Source organism: Polypterus senegalus, chromosome 8 (assembly GCF_016835505.1).
Source record: "Polypterus senegalus isolate Bchr_013 chromosome 8, ASM1683550v1, whole genome shotgun sequence".
Taxonomy (NCBI): Eukaryota; Metazoa; Chordata; class Cladistia; order Polypteriformes; family Polypteridae; genus Polypterus; species Polypterus senegalus.
In genome coordinates, this window is record NC_053161.1 from 107,192,198 (window position 1) to 107,217,984 (window position 25,787).

General features: G+C 37.0%; 1 protein-coding gene across 4 annotated transcripts in view; it reads left to right on the forward strand.

The window, feature by feature from the left end:
• Positions 1-19,962: 19,962 nt before the first annotated feature.
• The window catches only part of si:ch211-59o9.10 (uncharacterized protein LOC561841 homolog), a 52,346-nt gene continuing 46,521 nt past the window's right edge, over positions 19,963-25,787 (forward strand). The window contains exons 1-3 of one of the 4 annotated variants that reach the window (XM_039761565.1): positions 19,963-20,088; positions 21,301-21,495; positions 24,318-24,402. In XM_039761565.1, the coding sequence (XP_039617499.1) occupies positions 21,326-21,495; positions 24,318-24,402 (255 nt within the window). In that variant the 5' untranslated portion in view covers positions 19,963-20,088; positions 21,301-21,325. Of the gene's footprint in view, positions 20,089-20,143; positions 20,263-20,302; positions 20,408-20,546; positions 20,657-21,300; positions 21,496-24,317; positions 24,403-25,787 lie in introns of those variants that run through there. The other 3 variants (XM_039761564.1, XM_039761566.1, XM_039761563.1) reach the window with 3 other exon arrangements.

Genomic DNA, 25,787 nt, shown 5'->3' on the forward strand with positions numbered 1-25,787 from the left:
CATAATAACATATTAAGGTATCCATCCCACAGTTATTTTCTCATTGATTAGGTCTCATTATACTTGCTTAATACTTGACTTCTTTCAATTTTGGAGCAATATGAGAATCTATAGTTTATTCAAATACTGTATTTGGCACCATGCAGGCAAGTAGGTTTTTAGTCTGATATGCCATCTGGGCCTGTTACTTTCCTTGTTAACATTTCTTTGCTGAAAATCATACAATTTGGATCAATCTTCCAGTCATTACATTTATCAGTAACAGTAATATTAAGTATTGTATCACATTATGTTGAAAAGCCATATAAAGTTTTTATTAAAATCACTGGTCATAGGCAATTCATCTAATCTGTATCTCTGTCTTGTGATAGGATTAATATTAGTGATTATTTTCATAGCATATCATAATATTGTTGGAATACCTTCCTAAATTTTATAATTCCTCCTAACTAATCCTGACTTCCCTCAAATACTACTTAATTCCTGTTACTACAGGTTTCCCCTGCATGTAACTCTTCCTTTTGAGACTTGCCTCTGTCTCCTAATATAATCCTTAATAAACTGTTACATACTGTCTATTACTTGAGGATACCTCATATTTTTGTAGGGTATTATAGTGTTAACACAGAGATTAATGTATGTAATAGACTTGCTTGATTTACATCAAGGGCCTTAATAAGACCATCCCAGCTAAGTGATTTAGCTATTGCTGTGTATCCATTCTTAAAATTGTCATAGCCTTTGTCCAGAATCCTATTCTTCCTAGAGTCCCATTTAATGTACAGCTTGAACAAGGGAAGTGTTTCTGTACTTTATAGAGATTGGAACCTTTACATATAAAACCAGGAGCTTTTGGCGTGCACTTAACTGTTCATGTATACACAGATAACTATCTACATAGCCAAAGCCATGCATAATAATAATATAACACACATGACCCATATTATATCTCTCTATTATATAAAAAAAATCCTGCAACGAGATGACTTTTTGGAAGATTTTTTTTAAAATCCCACGAGTCGAGATTTTGGCCATGAGATGATTTCAAGTCACGCCCTCCTCTCAACCATATTGAACCATGCACAGGGTCCTCTCACCTCTCATTCGCCTGAATGCTTCTGACAGACAGTTCTTGCTTTCTCAGCTCTTATAAATGTTAATGTTTTCCTCACTTTTACTTCCCAATTTATTAAAAGTAAGGATTTCATCACGAAGGGTTATCAACAGTAAAAATTAGTACACGGGAAATCCTAGCATCCACAAACGAAGTCAAACAAATTAATGCCAAAAATGTCAATCGGTTACACGGTAAATTGGTTACATGCGTATAAATATACTATGCTGAAACATTTGGTGGTGATCATGCAGAAGCTGAAAACATCAATTTACAATTTCCCGAAGAATATCTACAGCCGTTAACACCATCCAGTCTTCCACTGCACAAATTACTGTAGAAAGAAGGATGTATCCAAGAAAGGTAATGTAGTACATCTTCAGGGGATAACATTAGACAACATTCATATTAAGACGTTTATAGTTTCTGGTTAGAATAGCTTTTGCAAAGACAATTTACAAATCTTAAAAGGTTTTATTTAATAGAAAGAAATGAAATTCAATCACAAGCAGTTATGTGTTGTGTTGTCACGATTAAAGTCCAAACACAGAATCAAAATTCAGTGCGATATTGATGAAAATTTAATTCAAAAAATAGTTTTTTACTGAAGTTTTACAATAAAAGAGTAAGTTTAAAAATTTTTTGCATGTTAATTTTAAACCAAATGAAATCATATTATACAATAAATAACAGTAATGCAACATGAAACAATTTACTTTCAAATTATTACGTTTTACTATTTTTTAATATGGTTTATTACTTGCTGTAATGTAAAATAGTAAATTGTACATTTGCTTTCCCATATTTGAGCTGCAGAACCGCAAAGAGGCTAGTGCGTAGCGTAGGCACGGGGGCTGGAGAGCAAAGCTGGCAGGTGGCAAAGCCCCCTAGTATATTTAATATTTAACTATTTTTTACATATAATATTACTGTTTTTTTCTTTTTTCCCCTTCTTGTATTATGTGGTGTAACATTGGTTGTGTTTCACAAAAATTTGTGACATTTTTTGCTTTTTGTACCTAGTTGGAGAGGTGCTCATAATTTTGTTGCAATTATTTTACAATGGCAATAAAGGCTTTCAATTCAATTCAATATCACAAAGTCACACCTTTTTATTAAAAAATACAAGTGATCAATTGCAAAGATCCCTCATCCTTGCAATCTTAGTTTTCCAGAATTGTACATGGACATAAAATAATAATGTGAGGGAAGTCATAGAAGTTAAAATCGTGCTTAAAGCATAAACCGGACAAAATTGCCAGGTGTTATTATGTAAATAAACAATTCTAAACGAAAAGTAAAAAGTCCATTTTGCAGCTCGAGAGCAAAATAAGTAAGAAATCATGTTAGAGCACCAGCAGAAGGAGAATGTACAGTAAGAAGGCCAAAGAGAGGCTGCATGGAAGAACTTGTAGAAACAGGACCAGACATACTGTACTAAATATAGGAGGTCAGGACGGCAGAAATGTCAGTAGGCCAACTAAAGCCCATTTATAGCACAGGTGTTGCAAAGGTCAAAATCCAGTGCATCAGCAGGCCAGTAGATTTCTGGATAGTTTGGGGAAGTCACCAACAAGATGTTTCAATAGCCCAACCTAGGTCTGAACAAATCTCATGACAAATTTTTAATAACATGTATTTCTATGGCACACTTTCATACAAGTAAGTTGCTAAAAGTGCTTTACAATTATTAGAGCTAAAACAGAATTGCGGAAAAAGAAAGTAGAAAGTGAAAACCAAAAGAACAATCCTTTAATAAATGCTATGGTCTGATGGCCATAAAGAGAAGTGTAAACTGCAATTGGTGAGGATGGTGCACAAGCCACATGCTGGCATAGTTCTTCAGGAAGAGTCTGATCTTACGGACATGATGAAAACAATATGGCAAAAGTGGAACCATTAAAGAGAAACTTCAAGTGTATAACTGAATGATAATCCAGGTTCATTCCAAAGTGACAGTGAAGTGATCAGTAGTAAGAATGTGAACTTTAGGAGGTACATTTCAGACATCCCTGAATCAAAACAAGTGCTAAGGTGGCCAAAGGTATAGGTATAATGGAGTTTAGTTGTAAAGCATCCAAAAACTACAATACAAAATGATAAGACTTTTGCCTCAGTGGGCCTATGTATTTGTGTGATCATCTCCACATGGGGCCAAAGTTTCCCACAAAATACTAAACTTCTCCTTGATACAGCAGCCTCTCTACCTCTCCGCAGTCAAGCTCTTGCCAGTAACTATTCATCCCAGCTCCAAGGTAAACTGTGGTCTGGCTGAAAGGAGCCTTTATTCCTTTTCCATGATTACCAGACATGTGCTGTTTTCAAGCTTCTATCAGTCCTAGATGATGCTGCACTTGCAAGTTCTAACCACTAAAGAAAAGGCAGGTGATCTTCAATTAGCCTGTCAACCCAGATAAGGTAAGTTATTACAGATTAGAAAAACTGAAGTTTTGAGGTAACATAGTGATACTGATCATGGCATAAGAAATATGCAACTTTTTACATGTTGATTAGCACATGCAAGTTAAGAATTTCACTGCACTGTAACAATAAAAACCTTGTAAATCTATCAATCACAAATGCCAGAAGCAGTCCATAAATGGTATATGAGCACCTTATGCTGCCCTGTATTTTCCACTGCAATTTACTAATGTCTCTGGGGCCTTACAAGCTGGTTTGCCTGGTCCTCTGCTTTATAAAAGTTGGTCATTAGTTGCCTGATTGGTAAGAAATAAGGGAAGGAGAGAGGATAGGCAAAAGAGAATTTAATGAAAAGACTGCTTATCAACCAGGAGATGGCTAACAGGCAAATTAAAATGTGGACCAAACCTGGAGTTCGAATTTCCTGTCCTAGAGACAAATGTCACTGGTTTGAACTCTGAATGGTGCTTTTCAACTTTGCCCTTCAGTGTTCCTTTTTCTTTACTGTATGATGTGATTCTCATGTAGAATTGTGCTTACTGCAAAAGTTAATGTGTATTTAACCTAAGCTTTTGGAAAACACCCTCAATACACATAGATGAACTCCATTCAGCCAGTGGTGTGTTGTCTAAATATAACTGGTTGAACCAGACTCTACAGGTATGTTGTAGTAATCTGACATTTTTGTATTTTCTTACTTTAGATTGATCTGGGCAGCATTGTGACACAGTGGTTAGTGCTGCATCCTTACAGCTCTTGCAGTTTTATGTGTCTGGAGCTGTCTGTGTGGGTTTCCGCCCATATATTAGAGCACTGCTGCTTGCTAGGTCAACCATTAACTCTAAATTTCCCTGATATAGAAATATGATCGTGTGTGACCAGGCATTCTGTCCAGCGTTGTGCTTTACTTGAACCTGATTTTACTGAAAGTCTCACTTTTTCTTCCACATCTAAAGTACATGTCTTTTTAGGATGACTAGTGACTTTAAATTGGCCTGTGGATTGATAGGTGTGTGGCCACTGTTGCCCTGATTCTCCTGTTTTCTGTCATGCCTAAATGACGTGCATTGCAGATGCAGTAGTGGCCTTCCTTTGAACTTTTGGACTAAACCAAGGTCCCACCTCAGGACTGTTTGAAAACAGATGACAAAATCTAAACAAACTATTGTGATAAAAGCAACACTTCCTGGATTGTTAATTTTCTTGGAAATCCAGACAGGATTCCAAAAAAAGCTCCCATCACTTTAAAGGCCAAGGTGAAACAAGTCATCTATAGTAAGTAAATGAGGAGTTGCATTGAGGTGAACTGAATCCAGCAACCATATGGTGTCATTGATAGGAGTTTTTTTTTTCCTCTTTCCCACTCTGGCTGTCATCTACTTAATTCTTCTGAATGTGCCTTGAGTTATGGCAACCATCTTTAAAAAGCTTAGGATGAATGTTCTTGAGAGGCACTTAATCTTTACTGAAATCTTAAAAAAAAGGCCATTACTCCAGTTTGCAGGTAAGTCTGTTTCTTATTGTCAGTGCTGCTTTTTACCTGAGTGAATAACTTCTGGTTTATGGATGTGGTGAGAGAACATGAAGGTGATTGGTGTAACAGAGCAAGATAAAGAAAGAGATGGAAAAATAAGATCCACTGTGGCAACCCCTAACGGGAGCAACCGAAAGAAGAACAATAACTTGGTCAGTGCTTCTGTAAGTGTTTTGAACCAGCGACCGGTTTGCCAAAGCTATACATATGATGGACCACCTATGCCGCAGTGCTCACATATTATCTTGCATTCTGTGTTAGTTACATTTATTTTACAGCATCAATCTACATGAAAAACACTAACATGTAAAGCCAGCAGTACTGGATTTGTGCTTCAAAATCCTGCATATTAGCCAGTAATTCATAATACCACTGGGCTTTAAAGATACCGTAATGGTATGCAGACTAGCAACACTGATACAGCAGCAAAAGCCTGTGTTACCAGCAAATTGGGACTAAGGGAATGATTTTGCTAGGAGAGGGCCCTTCAGACTGATGTCATATTTTGTTAAATTTTCTTATATTTTGTTAGAGATGCTTTGTTTAACATTTTCCAGCCTCACTAAATGACTTTAAAATTAAGGGATACAAATTTATACTCGTCTCTCTCTTTTATGAGAAGCCAACCTCTAAAACCAGGTGTCAAAAGACAGGCTTAATAAAGCACACACAGAGGCAGATACTACAGCAGTGTCTGGCACTGACTAATTATCCTGACCTTAAGAAAGAGTCACATGGAACACTAAAAGTAATTGAGGTTTAATTTATTAATAATGGGTAATTTAATTATTAATCAATAATTACAAAACAGAAAGCACAAGCCAAACTGAAATTAATTAAACAAAAAGTCAACAAAACCTATAAATTAAAGTACCAAAGATGACCTTTAACCTAATAATTAAAAATGAATACACTAAGCAGAATACACTAGAAGATACTTAGTTGGAATTTGTAACCTGATGCAGAGAATTAGATAGATAGATACTTTATTAATCCCAAGGGGAAATTCAAATACTCCAGCAGCAGTTATACTGATAGAAAAAACTATTAAATTAAATAGTAATAAAAATGCATGTAAAAGCAGACAATAACTTTGAGTAATGTTAGCATTTACTCCCCCGGGTGGAATTGAAGAGTCGTATAGTGTGGGGGAGGAACGATCTCCTCAGTCTGTCAGTGGAGCAAGACCGTGACAAAAGTCTGTCACTGAAGCTACTCCTCTGTCTGGAGATGACACTGTTCAGTGGATTCTTCATGATTGACAGGAGTTTGCTTAATGCTCGTCGCTCTGCCACAGATGTTAAACTGTCCAACTTTACTCCTACAATACAGCTTGCCTTCCTCACCAGTTTGTCCAGGCGTGAGGCGTCTTTCATCTTTATGCTGCCTTCCCAGCACACCTCGCGTAGAAGAGGGCACTCGCCACAACCGTCTGGTAGAACATCTGCAGCATCTTATTGCAGATGTTGAAGGACGCCATCCTTCTAAGAAAGTATAGTCGGCTCTGACCTTTCTTACACAGAGCATCAGTATTGGCAGTCCAGTCCAAGTTGTCATCTAGCTGCACTCCCAGATATTTATAGGTCTGCACCCTCTGCACACAGTCACCTCTGATGATCACGGGGTCCATGAGGGGCCTGGGCCTCCTAAAATCCACCACCAGCTCCTTGGTCTTGCTGGTGTTAAGGTGTAAGTGGTTTGAGTCGCACCATTTAACAAAGTCTTTGATTAGCTTCCTGTACTCCTCCTCCTGCCCACTCCTGATGCAGTCCACAATAGCACCACAAGGAGATGCAGGATTGTACATTTTGGCCAATATTTACAGTCAAAGTAAAAAGTATGTGAAGCCCTAGGAATTATCTATATTTATGTCTAATTCCCATATAATACATGGCCGTGCCTTCATGTCAGTCACAATAATAAACAAACACAGTCTTCTATAACTAAAGATACACAGATTTTCAAAGATTTTTTGACCATATTGAATAAATCATTCAAACTGTGAAACTGAACGTTGGAAAAAGTGAGTGAACCCTAAGCTAATGACTTTGTAAAAAGCTCATTGCAGTCAGAATTTAGCACACCTGGAGTCCATTTAATGAAATGAGTTCAGAGGTGTGGCCTAGAATTACTTTGATTGGTAAAAAACACTATAAAGTTTGGGTTTGTGCTTTTGACAAGACACATGTCCAGATGGGAATCATGCCTCGCACAAAAGAGCTGTCTGAGAGCTACGATCGAGAAATGTTTATCTACATAAGGCTGGAAAGGGTTTTTAGATATTCATTAGTCTACTGTCAGGCAAGTTGTCTATAAATGGAGAATATTTGGTATTGTGGCTACTCTGCCTAGAAGTGGGTGCCCTGCCAAGATAACCCCAAGAGCACAATGCAAATTCAGCAATGAGGTAAAGAAGAACCCTAGAGTGACGGCAAAGGACTTGAAGAAGTTATTAGAACTGGCTAACATCTCTGTTCATGAGTCAACTATACGCAAAACGTTGATCAAGAAAGGAGTCCCTGGCAAGACACCAAGAACTTGACTGTGAGAGTCAAGTTCAGCAATGGGGAGACGAGGGATAGATGCCATTAGACAGTATGCAGAGGCATCGACAGACAGTCCTGGACCGGGGTAAAGATTTTTACAAGGAGTTTCCTGCTGCCCCAGTATACATTTTGATTTCCAAGGTGTAAATTTCATGAAATGACTTGGCACCGCATCACTATTTGTTAGTAATTGCGGGCTGCTTATATACAAGATTTCTGGATGCTCTCTGCACACAGTATGGTACATCCTCTGATTTGGCTGTGATGCTGTTTTCTCCCTGCAATCAATGCTACAGTACTTAATGGAATATTCTCTGTGTTTAATCCGCTAAAAGAAGGATCGTACGGTATCTGAAAAGTTATTTTCTATTTGTTTGTCATAATGCTGCTATTTGGCCCAGACTGTTGAGATGATTTTGACACATATTAGATCTTAATACATTTTTAATTCTTCCTTTTGTTTGGGCAGTGTCGAAGAACTTGAAAGGTTAAAACCATCCATAGAGATGTCAAAGTAGTGATATTGCTCGAGCGATAATGAATAATAAAAATGCACTGCATAGCATTTACTTTGCTCGTGGCCAAAAGAACTTACACTTACCATGAGCAGCTCATGATGCATGTTCTGGGCCGAGCGCTCATACTGCAGGCGAGTGTATCTTGCCTCTGTCATCTTGGTCAATTTTCACTTCTGCGCCTACTCAAGAGAAGGGATGTAAATATCATGTGTTCCCTCCAGCGCTCTTAATTTGTTGAGAATCGAAACATGAACGCTAGACATGTTCCTTAAAAATATTGAAACCTGATTAAAATAAATAACAATACTGTATATTGGGGCCTTGCCTGGGGCAGGGGCATCTTACCCTCCTTCCATCCATCCCCTTCTCATTGGGCCAAAAGCTATGAATGTGTGCGCCATATACAAGGAACTTTCAATTTTCTATTACATCAGCCACTACCACAAGCATATAGAAACTGAGCCAAAAGGAGAGAAATAAAAGTGAAAGTATTTATAATCTCCAAGGAACTTGGGCTGAATGCTCTGGTCTGGTAATCCTGGAGAAGTTCCCTGTGGCCTAAATAGCAGGAAAGTTCATTTAGGAGTGCTGAGGTCAGGCAGTAGCCTAATTGTTATAAATGTACAAAATTATGTGGATAACGGATTGAACAATTTAAACACCATTTTGCAGATAACACTTTGAGAACCCAAAATGTAGTAGAAAAACAATTTTACTCATGGTTTGAAAATTAATGGAATTCAAAATCCTTTCATTCATTTCCCAAATACCTTTTTCAAGAACAGAAGTGGAGCTTATCCCAGCAGCAATGGTTGCAAGGCTGAAATAGCCCTACACAGATACAGATTTCAGTTTCAGTTTGTCATCTTCCTGACCATAGGCGGCCTTAGGAGTACGCAGGGCCTTGGGTGAGTGTCATATGCGAGGCCGAGAGCCATAAGTGTAGGCTATATACCGTACCACCACACTCCTGGGCTTGTCCGCCTCTAATGCTGTACGCCTTGTTATTGTTAAAAAACATGGTGCCTTATGTAGGTACCATTGGCCATATGATTACATTATGTATTGTAATTGTTCTTATATTGGTTTAGTGGCCTTTAACCAATTTCATTAATGATTCAGAAACATTTTGCACACAAAATTAACAAACTAGATAATAGTTGTTTCTGCCGAACCCGCTGGAGTCGGCAAAAACCAGAACACTTGTAATAAAACGAACACATACCAAACAGCTGCTTTGACAGTCACAGACGGAGGTCCACTTTTCTGGCTTTTCGCTGAGCAAAATCGTTGATAAGATCCTCGTAGTCCAATGTTGAGGCAAGTTCCTTTATCGATTGACAAAATAGCTAAACTGCACAGTCTGTTTTGCGACATTGTTGATCGTAGATAATTTTTGATAAGTTTCAACTTTGAAAAGCTTCTTTCCACGCTCGCAACAGTCACAAGAATTGTCAACATAATTCTGTATGCAACAACAATGTTGGGAAAAGAATTTCGAATGGGCCTAATGTACCGAAGACACTCTTGAGCTGTATTGATGTTATCAGGAAACATTTCTCGAAAAATCTTCAATTCTCCGCACAAGTCAATTCCTTCCAAATCGCGTGAGTCTTCTGCGCGTAACATGTTGTCCAAATCCATGCAGCAGTTTAACAAATCATTGTCGTTCAATGCCCGCAAACTCTTCAAGTTGTAAAGAAATCCAAAGATTGAGAGCTTTCTTGGTTATTGGTATAGATGCCGGGAAAGGCTTCTAAAGTAACAAGTCCTCGTTTATGAGTGGTTTCCGAAGAAATCCACCACGTACCGTATTTCAGTCTATAACAGATTTGAATGTCTTGCAGAGGCCCCGCATATTTGTATGATGAGCTGACGGTGACAAAAGAATCTCCTATCGCGGGGCCTGGGGCGATTGCCCTAGTCGCCACCCCCAAAGGCCGCCTCTGTCCTGACAGACCATCATTTTACTGTGGGAGGAAATCTGAGTCATGCAGGGGTCTTCCCAGACTGTCTTAAGACTGCTGTAGTTAAACCCCTGCTCAAGAAAAGTAATCTCGACTCTTCTGTTTTTGACAATTTTAGCCCTATTTCTAACCTTCCTTTCTTAAGTAAAATCCTAGGAAAGGTAGGCATTATACAGCTAAATGATCACCTGAATAAACATTCTGTTCTTGACAAGTTTTAGTCAGGTTTTAGAACAAATCACAGTACAGAAACTGCACTCGTTAAAGTAGTAAATGACTTGCGGGTAAATGCAGACAGAGGCGGTTTATCTGTTCTCATCCTCTTAGATCTAAGTGCTGCATTTGATACCATTGATCACAATATGCTTAGAAATCACCTTAGTCAATGGGTGGGCCTCTCTAGCAGTGACTTAAATTGGTTTGAGCCTACTAACAGGTAGAAAATTCTTTGTCAGTTGTGGTAGTTATACTTCGAAGACACATGATATTATATATAGTTAGGTCCATAAATATTTGGACAGAGACAACTTTTTTCTAATTTTGGTTCTGTAGATTACCACAATGAATTTTAAATGAAACAACTCAGATGCAGTTGAAATGCAGACTTTCAGCTTTAATTCAGTGGGGTGAACAAAACGATTGCATAAAAATGTGAGGCAACTAAAGCATTTTTTAACACAATCCCTTCATTTCAGGGGCTCAAAAGTAATTGGACAATTGACTCAAAGGCTATTTCATGGGCAGGTGTGGGCAAGTCCGTCATTATGAATTGAGCAGATAAAAGGCCTGGAGTTGATTTGAGGTGTGGTGCTTGCATGTGGAAGATTTTGCTGTGAACAGACAACATGCAGTCAAAGGAGCTCTCCATGTAGGTGAAAGAAGCCGTCCTTAATCTGTGAAAACAGAAAAAACCCATCCGAGAAATTGCTACAATATTACGAGTGGCAAAATCTACAGTTTGATACATCCTGAGAAAGAAAGCAAGCACTGGTGAACTCAGCAACACAAAAAGACCTGGATGTCCACGGAAGACAGCAGTGGTGGATGATCGCAGAATCATTTCCACGGTGAAGAGAAACCCCTTCACAACAGCCAACCAAGTGAACAACACTCTCCAGGGGGTAGGCGTATCAATATCCAAGTCTACCATAAAGAGAAGACTGCATGAAAGTAAATACAGAGGGTGCATTGCAAGGTGCAAGCCACTCATAAGCCTCAAGAATAGAAAGGCTAGATTGGACTTTGCTAAAGAACATCTAAATAAAAGCCAGCACAGTTCTGGAAAAACATTCTTTGGACAGATGAAACCAAGATCAACCTCTACCAGAATGATGGCAAGAAAATAGTATGGAGAAGGCGTGGAACAGCTCATTATCCAAAGCATATCACATCATCTGTAAAACACGGTGGAGGCAGTGTGATGGCTTGGGTGTGCATGGCTGCCAGTGGCACTGGGACACTAAGGTTTATTGATGATGTGACACAGGACAGAAGCAGCCGAATGAATTCTGAGGTGTTCAGGACATACTGTCTGCTCAAATCCAGCTAAATGCAGTCAAGTTGATTGGGCAGCGTTTCATGATACAGATGGACAATGACTCAAAACATACAGCCAAAGCAACCCAGGAGTTTATTAAAGCAAAGAAGTGGAAAATTCTTGAATGGCCAAGTCAGTCACCTGATCTTAACCCAATTGAGCAGGCATTTCACTTGTTGAAGACTAAACTTCAGACAGAAAGGCCTACAAACAAACAGCAACTGAAAGCCGCTGCAGTAAAGGCCTGGCAGAGCATTAAAAAGGAGGAAACCCAGCATCCGGTGATGTGCATAAGTTCAAGACTTCAGGCTGTCATTGCCAGCAAAAGGTTTTCAACCAAGTATTAGAAATGAACATTTTATTTCCAGTTATTTAATTTGTACAATTACTTTTGAGCCCCTGAAATGAAGGGATTGTGTTAAAAATACTTTAGTTCTCTCCCATTTTATGCAATCTTTTTGTTCACCCCACTGAATTAAAACTGAAAGTCTGCACTTCAACTGCATCTGAGTTGTTTCATTTAAAATTCATTATGGTAATGTACAGAACCAAAATTAGAAAAAAGTTGTCTCTGTCCAAATATTTATGGACCTAACTGTATGGTGTTCCACAAGGATCTATTCTGGGTCCGCTGCACTTTTCGATCTACATGCTTCCATTAGGTCAGATTATTTCAAGGCATAATTTAACTTACCACAACTATGCTGACGACACACAACTGTATTTATCAATAGCGCCTGATGACCCCCGACTGTCTTGGTTCACTGACACAATGTCTTACTTGTGTTTCTGAATGGATGAGTAGTAATTTTCTCTAAATAAGGAGATAACAGAAATCTTAGTTATTGGCAAAATAAACTTGATCCATTGGTCTTAAAAGTCAAAACAGAGATAAAGAATTTAGGGGTAATTATTGACTCTGACTTGAATTTTAAATCACATATTATTCAGATTACTAGGACAGCATTTTTTCTCATCAGAAATATAGCAAAAGTTAGATCCATTATAACTTTGCAAGACTGAATAATTAGTTCAAACTTTTGTTTTCAGTCAGCTAGATTACTATAACGCACTCCTCTCGGGACTATTCAAAAAAGACATCAATCGATTGCAACTAGTGCAGAATCCATCTGCTAGAATCTTAACTAGCAAAAGAAAATCTGAGCACATCTCTCCAGTTTTGATGTCACTACATTGGTTACCCGTACCATGTAGAATTGACTTTAAAAATCTGATTATCGTTTATAAATCCTTAAATAATCTTGCTCCATTCTATATCTTGGAATGCCTCTCACCTTACACTCCAAATCGTAACCTTAGATCTTCAAATGAGTGTCTACTTAGAATTCCAAAAGCTAAACATAAGAAGTGGTGAGGCGGCCTTCTGCTGTTATGCACCTAAAATCTGGAATAGCTGACTGATAGAAATTAACCAGGTTAATATGGTGGAGCACTTTTAAAAAACTGCTAAAACCCATTATTTTAACATTGCTTTCTCATAGCTTCATTTTATTGTAACCCAGATATTCTGAATGTGCATTTAATTTTCATTTTTATTATGGCTCCACAATTCATACTAACCCCTACCTTCTCTGCTGTTCTTTTACCAGTTTTCTGTGGTGGTGATCTGCGCCACAACTACCTGATCAAGGCACCATACAGACTCATGAATTGAAGGTCAGATTTCACAAGACCCATCATCATCTAATTCTCCTACGTGAAGCCTGAAAACCATGAGACCGACTGAGATCATTTATGTTAGGTAGAATGCCCAGTGGGAGCTGGGTGGTCTTGTGGCCTCAGAACCACTGCAGATTTTGTTTTTTTTGTTTTTTTCTGGCCCTCTGGGTTTTTTTTTTCTGTCCACTTGGCCATCAGACCATACTTTATTCTTTGTTACTTAGTATTGCCTAATCTTATTTTTATGTATGTATGTATGTATTTATTTATTTATTTAAAACTTTTCTTTCTTCATCTTGTAAAGCACTTTGAGCTACATCATTTGTATGAAAACATGCTATATAAATAAATGTTGTTGTTGTTGTGTGTGAACAAGGGGATGTCTGCAAATTTACACAACTCAAGCCAGCTGCCTGAATGTGTCTTTTAAAAGGGGCTGGGAGGACAATATATTACGGATCACTTAATTCATTTGAAATTGGAGGATGGCTGAAAAGTGAGGCCCTGTTACCATCGTGGGTAACTTATTAGATGTAGTCAATCTTTAAAGAAGGTTAATAACAGGACTGTAGCACAGCAGGTAAATGGTTAATATTAACTGAAATTTGTGGAATTTTCAGCTTTGGAGATTTTTACCATTGTGTTTTATTATTATTGCCTATTGAATAAATAAAATACTGATCACAAAAAAGTCAGATTGAGGCTCTCACCCAGGCGTCTCCAGGGGCAGCAGGTTTTTGCTCACAGGGAAATTCTCAATGGACATCTTTGTTTAGATATGTTTATTTAATGTGAACCTTCCCCGCCACTCACCCCCTTGCATTTCCCGGATTATTTAGAAATGCATGTGATTAAGTAAGCCAAATTTATAATGTTTTTGAAGCATGTGCTACGGCTTGATTTCACCTAAGCTACCTACTCATTATCTGAAAACTAAACCAGAAGGGCACTCTAATTAAAGAGCCCCATAACCCTGCACTCAACAGTGTGATGTTTTAATGAACAGTCATAGTTCAGTTCTCCATCCACCCATTTCTAAACCTATTTTATCCAATTATAGAGTCGGGGAAGAGGTTGACATTATTTTCATATTGCAACCACCTTCACCTCTTTAGACTTGAATTAAATTAAAAGGAAAAAGACTAAAAAACAAACAAGGACTATATGCTATCTGAATGTACATTTTCAGAGAGCCAGGGTTGGTATTTCTGCTAAGCAGACCCAGGATTTCTTCACACTGTTATTTATTTCACATACCTCACAGAGTGGTAGCCCACAAAATACACGTCTTGTTCACATATGCAGAGAAAAAATTCAGCCTGCAGGAAGAGATCATGTCTGTGTTTTTATTGTAGAAGAGACAGAAAATTACTGTGTGTGCTTCTCTTTATATTACTCATTTCTAAAAAGACACCTAATTTTACAGGAGTAATTGATTAAAGACACAACATAGTAGTCAACAATTTTGTTACTGACAACTATTTATAAATGACTGGATTTAATAATTAACATGTAAGATGAACATTTTGTTACTACTGAGTCAGATGTTCCCAGAAGTCAAGTGTACCAGTCCTGTGTGCATTTTATTCAAAGCTGTTAAGATGTGCCAAGCAAACCACTACCTCCAGTAATACACACAGTCATGACCAGACTCAATATTGCACACGATCAAATGCATTGCTTGAAAATTTTTAAAGTCTAAAATACCTTTGTGACAGAAAGACATTAGAGAAAGACAAACAGTTTATGGTTAAAATACAATTGCATCCTCAGTAAGGGTGCATGCATAAGACAATGCAGCAGGTGACGCACAACACTCACCCATTACGATGAGCAAAAGCATCTGTTTAATGTCACCAAGATGGTCAAGAGCTATGTCAAAGAATGTTTTGTACCTCTGCTATGTTTTCCTGTGTAAGGATTGGCATTAACACAAAACAGTACATTCCAATTCCATTTTTGTGTTTTTTACTTTTATATACTAAAGTTCTAATGCCTTTATCTATCTGTCTTAAAGTGTCTTTCATAGCTCTATATGTATAGTATATTGCATTTTTCTATCTATCTATCACTTCATTTTCTTTCCTTCCAATTGACATGAAATAAAATGACAATATGAAATGAAGTAGATATCCTATATCTTATACTGTATATCTAGAAGTATATATCCATACATTACACAACCCAGCTATATCCTAACAACAGGGTCATGGGGGTCTGCTGGAGCCAATCCCGGCCAACACAGGGCGCAAGGCAGGAAACAAACTCCAGGCAGGGCGCCAGCCCACCACAGTTGAAGTATATACCTTCTAGGAAAATAAGATTATTAAGACTATTCAATATAGAGGGTAGGATCCCTGAAATGTTCTACAAAATATATCACTTAGATCAACAACTGTATATTTGATTCTGTATTGCGCAGATTCATTTATTTTTTCCACCTTTTAATTCAGTCAGTTATAAATTAATCATTATTTAGTATCCTTCAATGACTGCAGAATCAAAATGTATTTTACAAAGCAAATATTATGAACAATTCAGTTATGGTTCCTTTTGTATGGCTAGATTTTGATATGTTCAGTCTTGCATCACCTCTAGCTGTATGGTGTTATGTCTTTTGGAATAATCTACTCTACAAGTTTGATCTTCAGTATTAAGATTACCTCAGGTTTGTACCTGACAGATGACATGAAATATCTACTCTCTGAAGTTGTTATTCTTAAATCACATTTAACATGGTGGCTGTTATTCTTGAATCAGTATTTAATATGGTTGGTACACTAGATGGTTAATAGTTAAACTATTACGGAGATTGAATTGTGTAAATGAAAGAAATACAGTAGGATTGGCATACAGTAACCAGAGCATCTGCAAAGAACTGTAAGAATGAGATGTTGAAACAGTGATGGGCATCATTAACACCATGCAGTTTTAAAAAAATAAGTATCACTACAGGCACTAAGTGCAACAGCTCTTCACGACATGCCAGTCTACCAATGTACTAGGATTACAAAAATTTTAAAAACTTATAATAATCATTTTGACTTCATTATCATTTAGATTCTCTACTCACATGCATCTATTAGTATTTCACTTTGCATTAATGCACCTCTTCCCTTAAGATGCTTTTCAGCAGGTTACAGAAGACTTTAGCCTTTTCCTGTGCACCAGGTAGTTAGAACTGTGAACAGATGATGATGACTGAAGAGCATAGACAGTTCAGTGCCATTAGAGAGGACAACATAACACAAATCAGACTCATTGTGTGTTATACTACATAATAGGAAAGTTGATTCCTTTATGATGTCGGTGTTTTTTTATAGATGACTAGCCATCCCCCACGGCTTTGCCCACGTATTAGTGAAACAGAACGGTGAGGAGAGCTCTGCCTGGCTCCCCACTCCTGACGTCACACTTCCCCCTCCCTTCGGTCACAACCTCTGCCTCGGATTTGCGCTAATAAATTGGTACCACAAGCGAACTATGATACTTAACGCAATGAGGAAGTTGCAAAATCAACAAAATGTTCAAGCAAATTATAAGAGAAAACCTGATCTAAATCTGTTAAGTGCTTTTCTCGTGAAAAGCGGACAGACATACAAACAGGACTAAAAAACTATAAGAAATTTTACGCTTGGACCACCTATGGGCCAAGGGTAACCTACATTCCAAATTTCAAGTCCCAAGTCCTAATGGTTCGGGAGATATCGTGATGAGTAAGTCAGTGGTATTTGGCTTTTATATATATATATATATATATAGATTCCATGAATATGAATATGGCCAAAGGCTGAGATCAACAACAGGACAGCAAACTCTGAATTGGCTTTCTTCTATACTGACCTTGTCCTGTTATGTTGTGTGGGAAAATAGTGAGTAGAAGAATGGTTTAAAGATAAAGCTACATACATTGTCATGTAGATTCTTTCTATACCCATTTTTTAATCTCTATGAAAAAGAATTAAAGAACAGTACTTAGTAAAATTACTCAGTCCATCCATTTGTTTAATTCATTTATTCCATCACGGGGTCACATACCTGTTTCAGCAGCATTAGACACACCCAAATCCGGATTACCTGAACCCAAGTCCCAGAAGCAGCTACCCAAGATGCCCATGATATATAAACTGTATATATTAACTTCTAGTAAAGCCTTTCGTCAGCTTTTCTTAAAGGTGAATTGAAGCCTAATTGCACAATAAAGACTTGCATACATTTATTTTAAAGCACTGAGCTGATTTCACACTTGAAGGCAAATAGCAATAAATTATTTTAAGATTCTGAAGAAAACAGAAAGAGCTTTGGAATTCATACGCTGACCAACTCAACATGCCCTTCAAATAAAGCAGACTTCTTTTACAATACACTATGATTATGCTTATTTTAATTATATAGCACCATTCCCATTCATCTCTGTTAGAATGTCTAAATTATAAACATTAAATGCATTATGAATGTGCTTTAAACGTAACCTATTATTTACTTCTGGTGAGATGTTTAAGGCAAATTGACATTAATTGCTTCATAATTATTTTATTTCAACCTACTATTTTAACAGGGTGGTTTTTAAAACTACTATTCAAGGACATCACCACCAAATAAGAGATTTCTTTATGTTCTTTTGCCTGGAGATAATTCTCCTTTTCTGAACATTTAACATGTATACAATATCTGACATCTCCAGCTGTCTAAGAAAGAAATGTGCTCCTCAAAGGGGGTGCAATAATCAGTTAGCCTGACAGCAACATAATGCTTCTTTTATTATGGACATTTACTATGTTTATGTCCAAATATTTCTTTACTTTGTTTCCTCCTACATCTCAAAGACATAAAGGTTAGGTTAACTAATGACCCTAAACTCACCCTATATGAGTGTGTGCGTGAGTGTGCCACTAAGGTGGCCAGTTACTTAGAGAATGGATAGATGGGTGTCTACTTCATTACTAATATATAAAAATTAACAGATGGACATTTTATTAGTGCAGCATGATTGCAGTGGACAATGGCACTGCCTCTCAGCTCCAAGAGGCTGAGTTTGAATCCCAGTCCAATCACTATCTGTGCGGATTTGCATGTTCTTCTCATTTCCACATGAGCTTTTCCTCACGAATCCTAAATATGTCTTTGTTTGATTAACTGTTCACTCTATAAATTGGTCAAGATGTGAGTGAATGTAGATGTGACTGTCAGTAAGTGTATAAAGGTGACTGACTCAGTCACTCACTCATCAACAGAACACAGAACATATACAGGAGGTGGACACTGTTCATAGTTCTCAATATTGGTTTTTTTTTTGCCTGTTCTTATCTGTACAGTGCTTAAAATGTTGAGTTTATTCCATGGGACACATATATGTGTAGCCTGTAAACATCAAGGCTGTATTTAATAAGCTAAAGGAAACCATGATTCAGTGTAAAATGCTTTTGATCTAAACTATCCAAAACATTGTACAAGGTTACAGGTCAAAGCATTACACTCAAATCAGGTTGAAGCTACCACTCTTACAGGATCTGCTACAGGGTGTAATTACATTTGTATCCAAAATTCCAATTCTTCTTCTTTCGGCTGCTCCTATTAGGGGTTGCTACAGCAAATATTTTTTTTCTCATATCTTCCTTTCCTCTGCATCTTGCTCTGTCACAACCTATTTGAATTCAAAAGAATAGTTTCCTCTAAAAATGTGTGTTGGCGATGACCATCAACAAAAGCAAAGTCATTAGGAAAAAACTGATCTACAGCAGGAATATTTTAGTTACATGCAATCATAAGTGGCATGTTCAGAAATGGGCAGCAAGGCGTTGCCTCCGAGTTAAGAAGACCAGGGAGACCAGTAAGAAGTCCATTCTCTGGGTCTTCCCTGCATGGAGTTTGCATCTTCTCCCTGTGTCTGTGGGCGTTTCCTCCCACAGTTCATGGACATACAGATTTGGTTAATTGGCAACACTGTGGTGTATGTTCACCCTGCCCAGTGCCCAATGCTGGCTGAGTTAGGCTCCAGCTCCTCCATGACCCTACTCAAGATTAAGTGGGCGCAGAAAATGGTATGGTATATTTAAGTGTAAGGAGCTCCACTGAATTAATAACAAACATATTGAAACGAACTGAGAAAGTTACATACTGTAATACTGCTGATACCTCCATTTAACCGTTGGCACTATAAACGAAGCCCATTGACTTAGGAAATTTCCTGCCTTAACGGAAATAATATTAATATAACCTGAAAAGTTTCAGGATGTTTTCAATGAGTAAAACGTTCTACAAAAATTATTTCTTTTAACTTAAAATGTATTATATTTTCCAACTTTTGTTTCACTGTTCATTTTACATTTTTTATCTCAAGTACAGTCAGAACCGCTAAGCAATCATTTGTAGGTTTTATATCATAATTTTCAACTTTGTCAAAAAAATGTTAAAAAGGCTGTTACTATATAATCTGCATTTCAGTGTCGATTTATACCCCCGTTTTCTGACTTTAACACAAAAGAGTTTTTAAAACGGAAGAACAGTTTATCAAACAGCTTGTGCGCTGTCAACTTCCTGACTCTATTGTCTTTTTTTATCAGTTTTTGTTTATGTATTAAACGACAAGCATTATTACGATTCAAATAATCACACCGCCCTTTGACGTCCCTCCCCCACTCACCGGAAGTAGCTTTAGGGCGCTTAGAAATGACGTCACACGAAAACGAGCGCTTGAAATTCTCGCGATTAGTTTAAAATTCGAAAATGTAGATTGTATAAAAAAAACTGACCACCCGAAAGAATTGAACGGTAGGTATATGTTCTCAGAAAACAAAGTAGTTTTATTATGAGTCGAATAGCCGTTAGTATATGTGCCTCCCTGAAGTCGCCTTTGTTGAATCGGTTTGGCACCGTTTAACTTTGAGCCGATGAGCTGCCTGAGCTTTTAGTGTGGCCGTTGAATTATAGTCTCAGTTCTGAAATGTAAATAGGCTCGTTTTTATCCATCTTTCATGCTTTCGTGTTCCTAGTTATATGATGTGACCGTGTAGTGTACGTAGCTATCATTTAACCGGCACGAATAGGCCTCGTCTGGCAGGGATTTGCCATTTCACTTTGATCGTAGAAGGTGGGGGTCGTTCTAGTTATTTTTATTTAGTAAGTCGTTTTGTTCTCACTGGGGACCTTCTAACACGTGTCAAAACGCATCTGTGCCACACGAATCATAATTTCCACCATCCAGATACTCGAGATGGTGAATCGAATTTAATCTGTGCTGGTTTTTATTGTAGTTTGCATGTCATATGTTTCAGTGTGCTTTGGTGATCGTCGGCTATAAAGAATTCGCCGGAGTGTAACGGATGAATTTGGCAAAACAGTTAGTGGTTTCAAGAGACCAGTGTTATGCACTATATGCTTTAACCTTACAACACTGTTTATGAAGTACAGCTTTCAAAGGGTCATTGTTTCATATAGCGCCTTTCTGCCGTTAGCCTCCGACGGTGTTTTACAAGTGTTTCGCAATGGCATTATTTAAATCTCACATCAGGAAGCGAGCATGCTGCATAAATAAAGTTCATGTCTCTCGCCTGCTCCTCTTTTTTTAAGTTTTTAAAATTACGAAAATATCACCTGATGTGCATCGTTTGTGCTTTGGGGGGGTCTTGCCCCAGTTGTCTGCATGTGTGGCTTCTGGCAACTTTTTGTTGAAAAATATACTATCTTTTTAATTTAGAATATGCTGTAGAAAGTATTAAGTGTAAATGTCACAACCTTTACAGTAGCAAATGACAAGATTTGACTTTTAAAAGTCGGTAGTATGTATTTGTTTATATGCATTTACATTTTCTCCTTTTTATGTTGTCTGAAGCTTTGTTTTAGTATTTAGTCAGACAATTGCTCCTTTCACAGGATATGAATGTGGGGAGGATGTGCCAGAAGTGGTCGTTCTTTTTTGTTTCAGTTTTCTTTTTTTGATATTGCATTTTTTTTTTGCATTTTTCTCTTTTTTTATTTTGACAGGATTGCAGCTACTTTAGTGTGCACAATGGCAGACAACGTTTCAGTTGAGGAAAGCAGCTCAAGTACACTTTTTGAAGTATTAATGAATGGAGCTTTTGATTCTAGTAACCTGCACAACATTTCTGATATTCTGGACTCTTCAAGCAAGAGCAGTTGTTCAGATTCTGCAGATTTATTTGTTCCTGAAACACCAAGGTATTCTGCCTTTTGTTTTGTTTCTCAGCAGTACCTACAATTCTGTGATTCATTCATCATTCTTTGCAGATAAGGTCATTTTTTTGTGTGTATAATATCTCTCATAATGAATTATAAGTTACATTTTTTTATTTTGTATTGTCCATCAATCCCTCGTTTTAATGCCTGCTGTGTAGATATTACATTTGTTTCACATTACATGACTAACTTTTCAGATTTTCTGGGGGACTTGTGTTAGTGCTGTGTTTAATTCTGTTTCTTAGCAGCTTAAACCGCCTTTCTGTTCAGGTGACTAAATGTAATTTGTTTGAGGTTAAGTTCAGTATTTTTCAAGTAAAAGATGTTTGTTCACACTCATGGCATATTTTCCCACATGAAATTGTGTTTTATAGTGAAGCATTTTTTTTTTTTTTTAACAAATTAAAGGCGACTGTTCTTGTGCTTTAAAGTACAAGTCATGAGGCAGGAATACAAGTGGGAAAGCAAAAAGCCTTAACTTACTGAAACAGCAAAATGTTCAATTTAAAAAAAAAATTCCTTTTGTGTGGCATCCTTGTGACAACAAAACTAGAAATAATTATTTTATTGTAAATTCCGATATAATCTAGATATAAATTTATAATATAATTTTTTGAGGTAAGAATGCATTTCACTTTTCGCTTTTTCTGATCACGGCTTACTTCATGGCTAGAGTTGAGACAACCCGATATACCCTCCGCATGAAGCTGTATTCTGCTTATAATCTTACTTTTGCCAGTGCTGCTGTTGTTTTTTTTTAACAGTTCTGTTCTACTTTGGCTTGTAATAACATAGAGATGTGCTCTTTCATCAAATTTTAATATTTTTTTACTAAACAGCATTTCCTTTTTGCCCATTACTTTCTTTGTTGTTTTTGTTATTATATGTAGCCTTCACAGCAAGATTCACACCGAGAGTGGCAGCATAGTGAAAAGCACACATAAAAGTTCACTGTACTTTGTACAAATAGCAGGCAATCTGTAAATATGTGGGGTGGTCATGTAAAACTCATACAGACAGGTCTGTGCTATCTTCAGAAGCTGGCATAAGAGCAGCTCCATGAACAGCAGCAGCACTGAAGGCTGGGGGACAAAGGTGTAAACGACAGGTACAGCACTTGCTGAGCCTGTATTATCCTGTTAAGAGGCTCTATTAGTGTGACTGATTACTAGTATAGTTTGTGTATTTGGTAGAAACATGCAGGTTGAAATTGTGTTTCTGATGTGTAGCTGTAAGGGGGGTACAAAGTGGCATACAGGCTTTCTCTGAGCCTGGTTGAGTGGAGTGAGGTGGGAGCAGGTGTCGCTGTATGGTGACAGCAGCCATTGAAATGAAGAAATAAGCTTCTGTATAGTGAAAGAATAAAAGTGATCACAAGTGTGCCTTTTTCAGTTATTCTTGCCTAGTTGTCTACAGAACATAGACAACAATTCACAAAAGGCATCAGCATTTAATGTCAGTAATCGCACTTGGCGATGACTTTCTGAGGTGAATCCACACCCCTGGCCATGAAAGTTGCTGCAAAAAATATGAGTGGCAGAGCAATGTGCACTGTCTCCTTTTAAAATGTCTGAATTTCACAATAGTGAATTGCTTTTTTTACCTTCTTAAAACATGGATATGGTAAAGATCCAAGAGCACAGTGGGAAAAGGATCTCTCGCTTAACATTTCGGAAAAGGAGTGGAAAGTAGCAATGCACAGAATTGACTCGCTCCATATGCGTAAAGAACCATAGAATTATTCAACTCCAAATGATGTATCGAGCACATCTTTCTCGTTTAAAATTGTCCAATTTGTTAAATTTGCTAACCTGCAAACATTGCAATCAAGTTCCGGCCTCATTGGGCCACATGTTTTGGGCCTGCACCAAATTAACATCATTCTGGACAAACATTTGTAAGTGCCTTTCAGACAGCCTTGGTGTCACAATCTCTCCTAATCCACTAACGGCTGTGCTCGGTGTACCTCCAGATGGGCTTAAAGTGGTGAAGGACAAACAAACTGTGATTGCCTTTACTACACTATTGGCACTTGGGATTCTTCCAGTTGAGCAAGATAAGTCTAACTCTCCTATTCTAAGTCAGTGTGTAACTGATGTTTTATATTATTTGAAATTGGGGGAAAAAATCAAATTTGCACTTGGAGCATCTGTACCAAACTTTTTCAAAAAGGATCGAATCAATAACATTTTAGAATAAGCATTTAAATTGAGGAAGCAGGTTCTCTCCCCTCTTTTACTCACTTTATCTTTACTAGCTTAAAGTTTTACTCTCATGGCCTAGCTCTTTTATTTGTTTCAAGCCTTTTTTTTTTTGTTAAACTTGAGTTATTTGTATTGAATGCTGTTTGATTATTTATAAAATCAGAAAATTAAACATGGATATGCTGTTTTATGATATATGTGCAATCTCTCAAGACACAATTAATAACATTTTTAACTTAAAAACTGGATGTATTCAGTACGTTTTTCATTCCGCTGTGGACCTGTGTATCCATTAGTCCTAGCTGCAGGAACAGACAAGGTATTTTTAAAATGTTTAAAAAAAGCATCACTTCAGAACTCGGTATTATGTGGCAAATCAATATATACCATGATTATGAGGAAATAACTGCAACTTGAAAAATGCCAAACTTATCTTTTAGCAGACACCAGTCTGAAGTTACCTACAGAAATATTGTAACACTGCATTTTTTTTCTGTAGGTATATGGTTGTATGCTCTATATTGTTTTCAAATGAATTGCTTCTGCTAGTAATTTTCAATTAAAGATTACATTTTCTCATGAAATAACTTTTTTTGACAGCCCAGTTTTTTCTAAAATGAAGTGTGGACAACAGAAGTATTTAAGGAGTGAAAACAATGTGAAAAATGAAGATCATTTTACCAATGTAAGTATACTTGATTAGAAACTGCTGCACAGAAATACATGATACTGAAGCTTGTCGCATGTGGTGAAATGAGTCTTTTGTCCACCTGTATAATACCTTTTACCTCCTTTTTTATTTCTGCAGTCAGTCTTCCAATGTTTGTGAGATCCATTCCTCATTTCCAAATGAGTCTAATAAGACTAATGATTGAAGAGACCATTTAATTTTAGGAATATTTAAATGTTTATTAATTCAATCCTGTTTATTAAAATAAACCATTCTTTCATGATTCAGTCTCCCCCTTGACTGTAAGCTCCCTAAACTGTTCCTTCAAGCTTCCACAATTTTGGCATCTGTACTATTGCTTAAGGTAGAATAATTGACCCCTGTAAAGGTACTTTAGATCAAAGTATTCAACCATGGTTGAAGAAAGTAGGTTGAGTACCTGGTGTATTTTTGATTTTAAATTTCATCTAGAAATATTTAAAACAAAAAAGGAAAGTAATTCTTCCTCTTAGCTGCTATTGATTTTTATTTTTTGGACTGCTTTATTCATAAATCTTAAACTTATGCTTTGTAAAAAAATTTAACTGTAAAATAAACACAGAACAGTTGTGCTTTTATTGGTTAACCCAAAATATGGTAGATCCACAGCTAAAGTGCGAGTACAGTAGATATTGAGGAATGCTAATTCATGGAGACATTGTTAAATCATCACTACTACAAAGCTAAATTTTGTTAAGATTACTGTCTGAGTTATTTGTAAGTATAAATGTTTTTATAAAAGGACTGTTTGATATGGAGGGATTGTGGTGAGAACATTGTTCTATCTGTCAATGTGATCAGAATGTTTTAAGCTTGACATCAGCAATTATACATTAGATAAAAGCTAAATACATTCTTCTTTTCAAGTCGGGCAGAAGGATACCAAGTTTTTTAATAAACTTTGGACTTTCTTGCATGTATGCTAAATTTATCAAGCCTGGAAAAGTAAAATAAGTTAATTTCTGCGATTTAATGTGGCCAGTTGAATGCATTAAAAAATATTGTCGCATCCAGGGCAGGCCTGGTGCTAGGGTTGGGTGATGTAGAAATAATCTTATGTTTTCATATCAGTTGATATATATCACTATATAAATCAAATCACTCTTTCTGTTACGCTTAAATGTTCCTTTTTACTCCTATGTGAGATGTGAAGATATAAGGTTAATTTTGGTTTAAATATTAATTCCTGTCAGACGTTGAACATAAGTGTACTATACAACTGTATTTCAAATAAATAAAACAGATATATATATAATAAACTAAAATTTTACTTCTGACCAGTCAAAAACTTCAAGTGTTACAGGAAACAAAATGCACAACTAAATTGGTGAATTCCAAATAAGTAAAATAGGTAATACAAA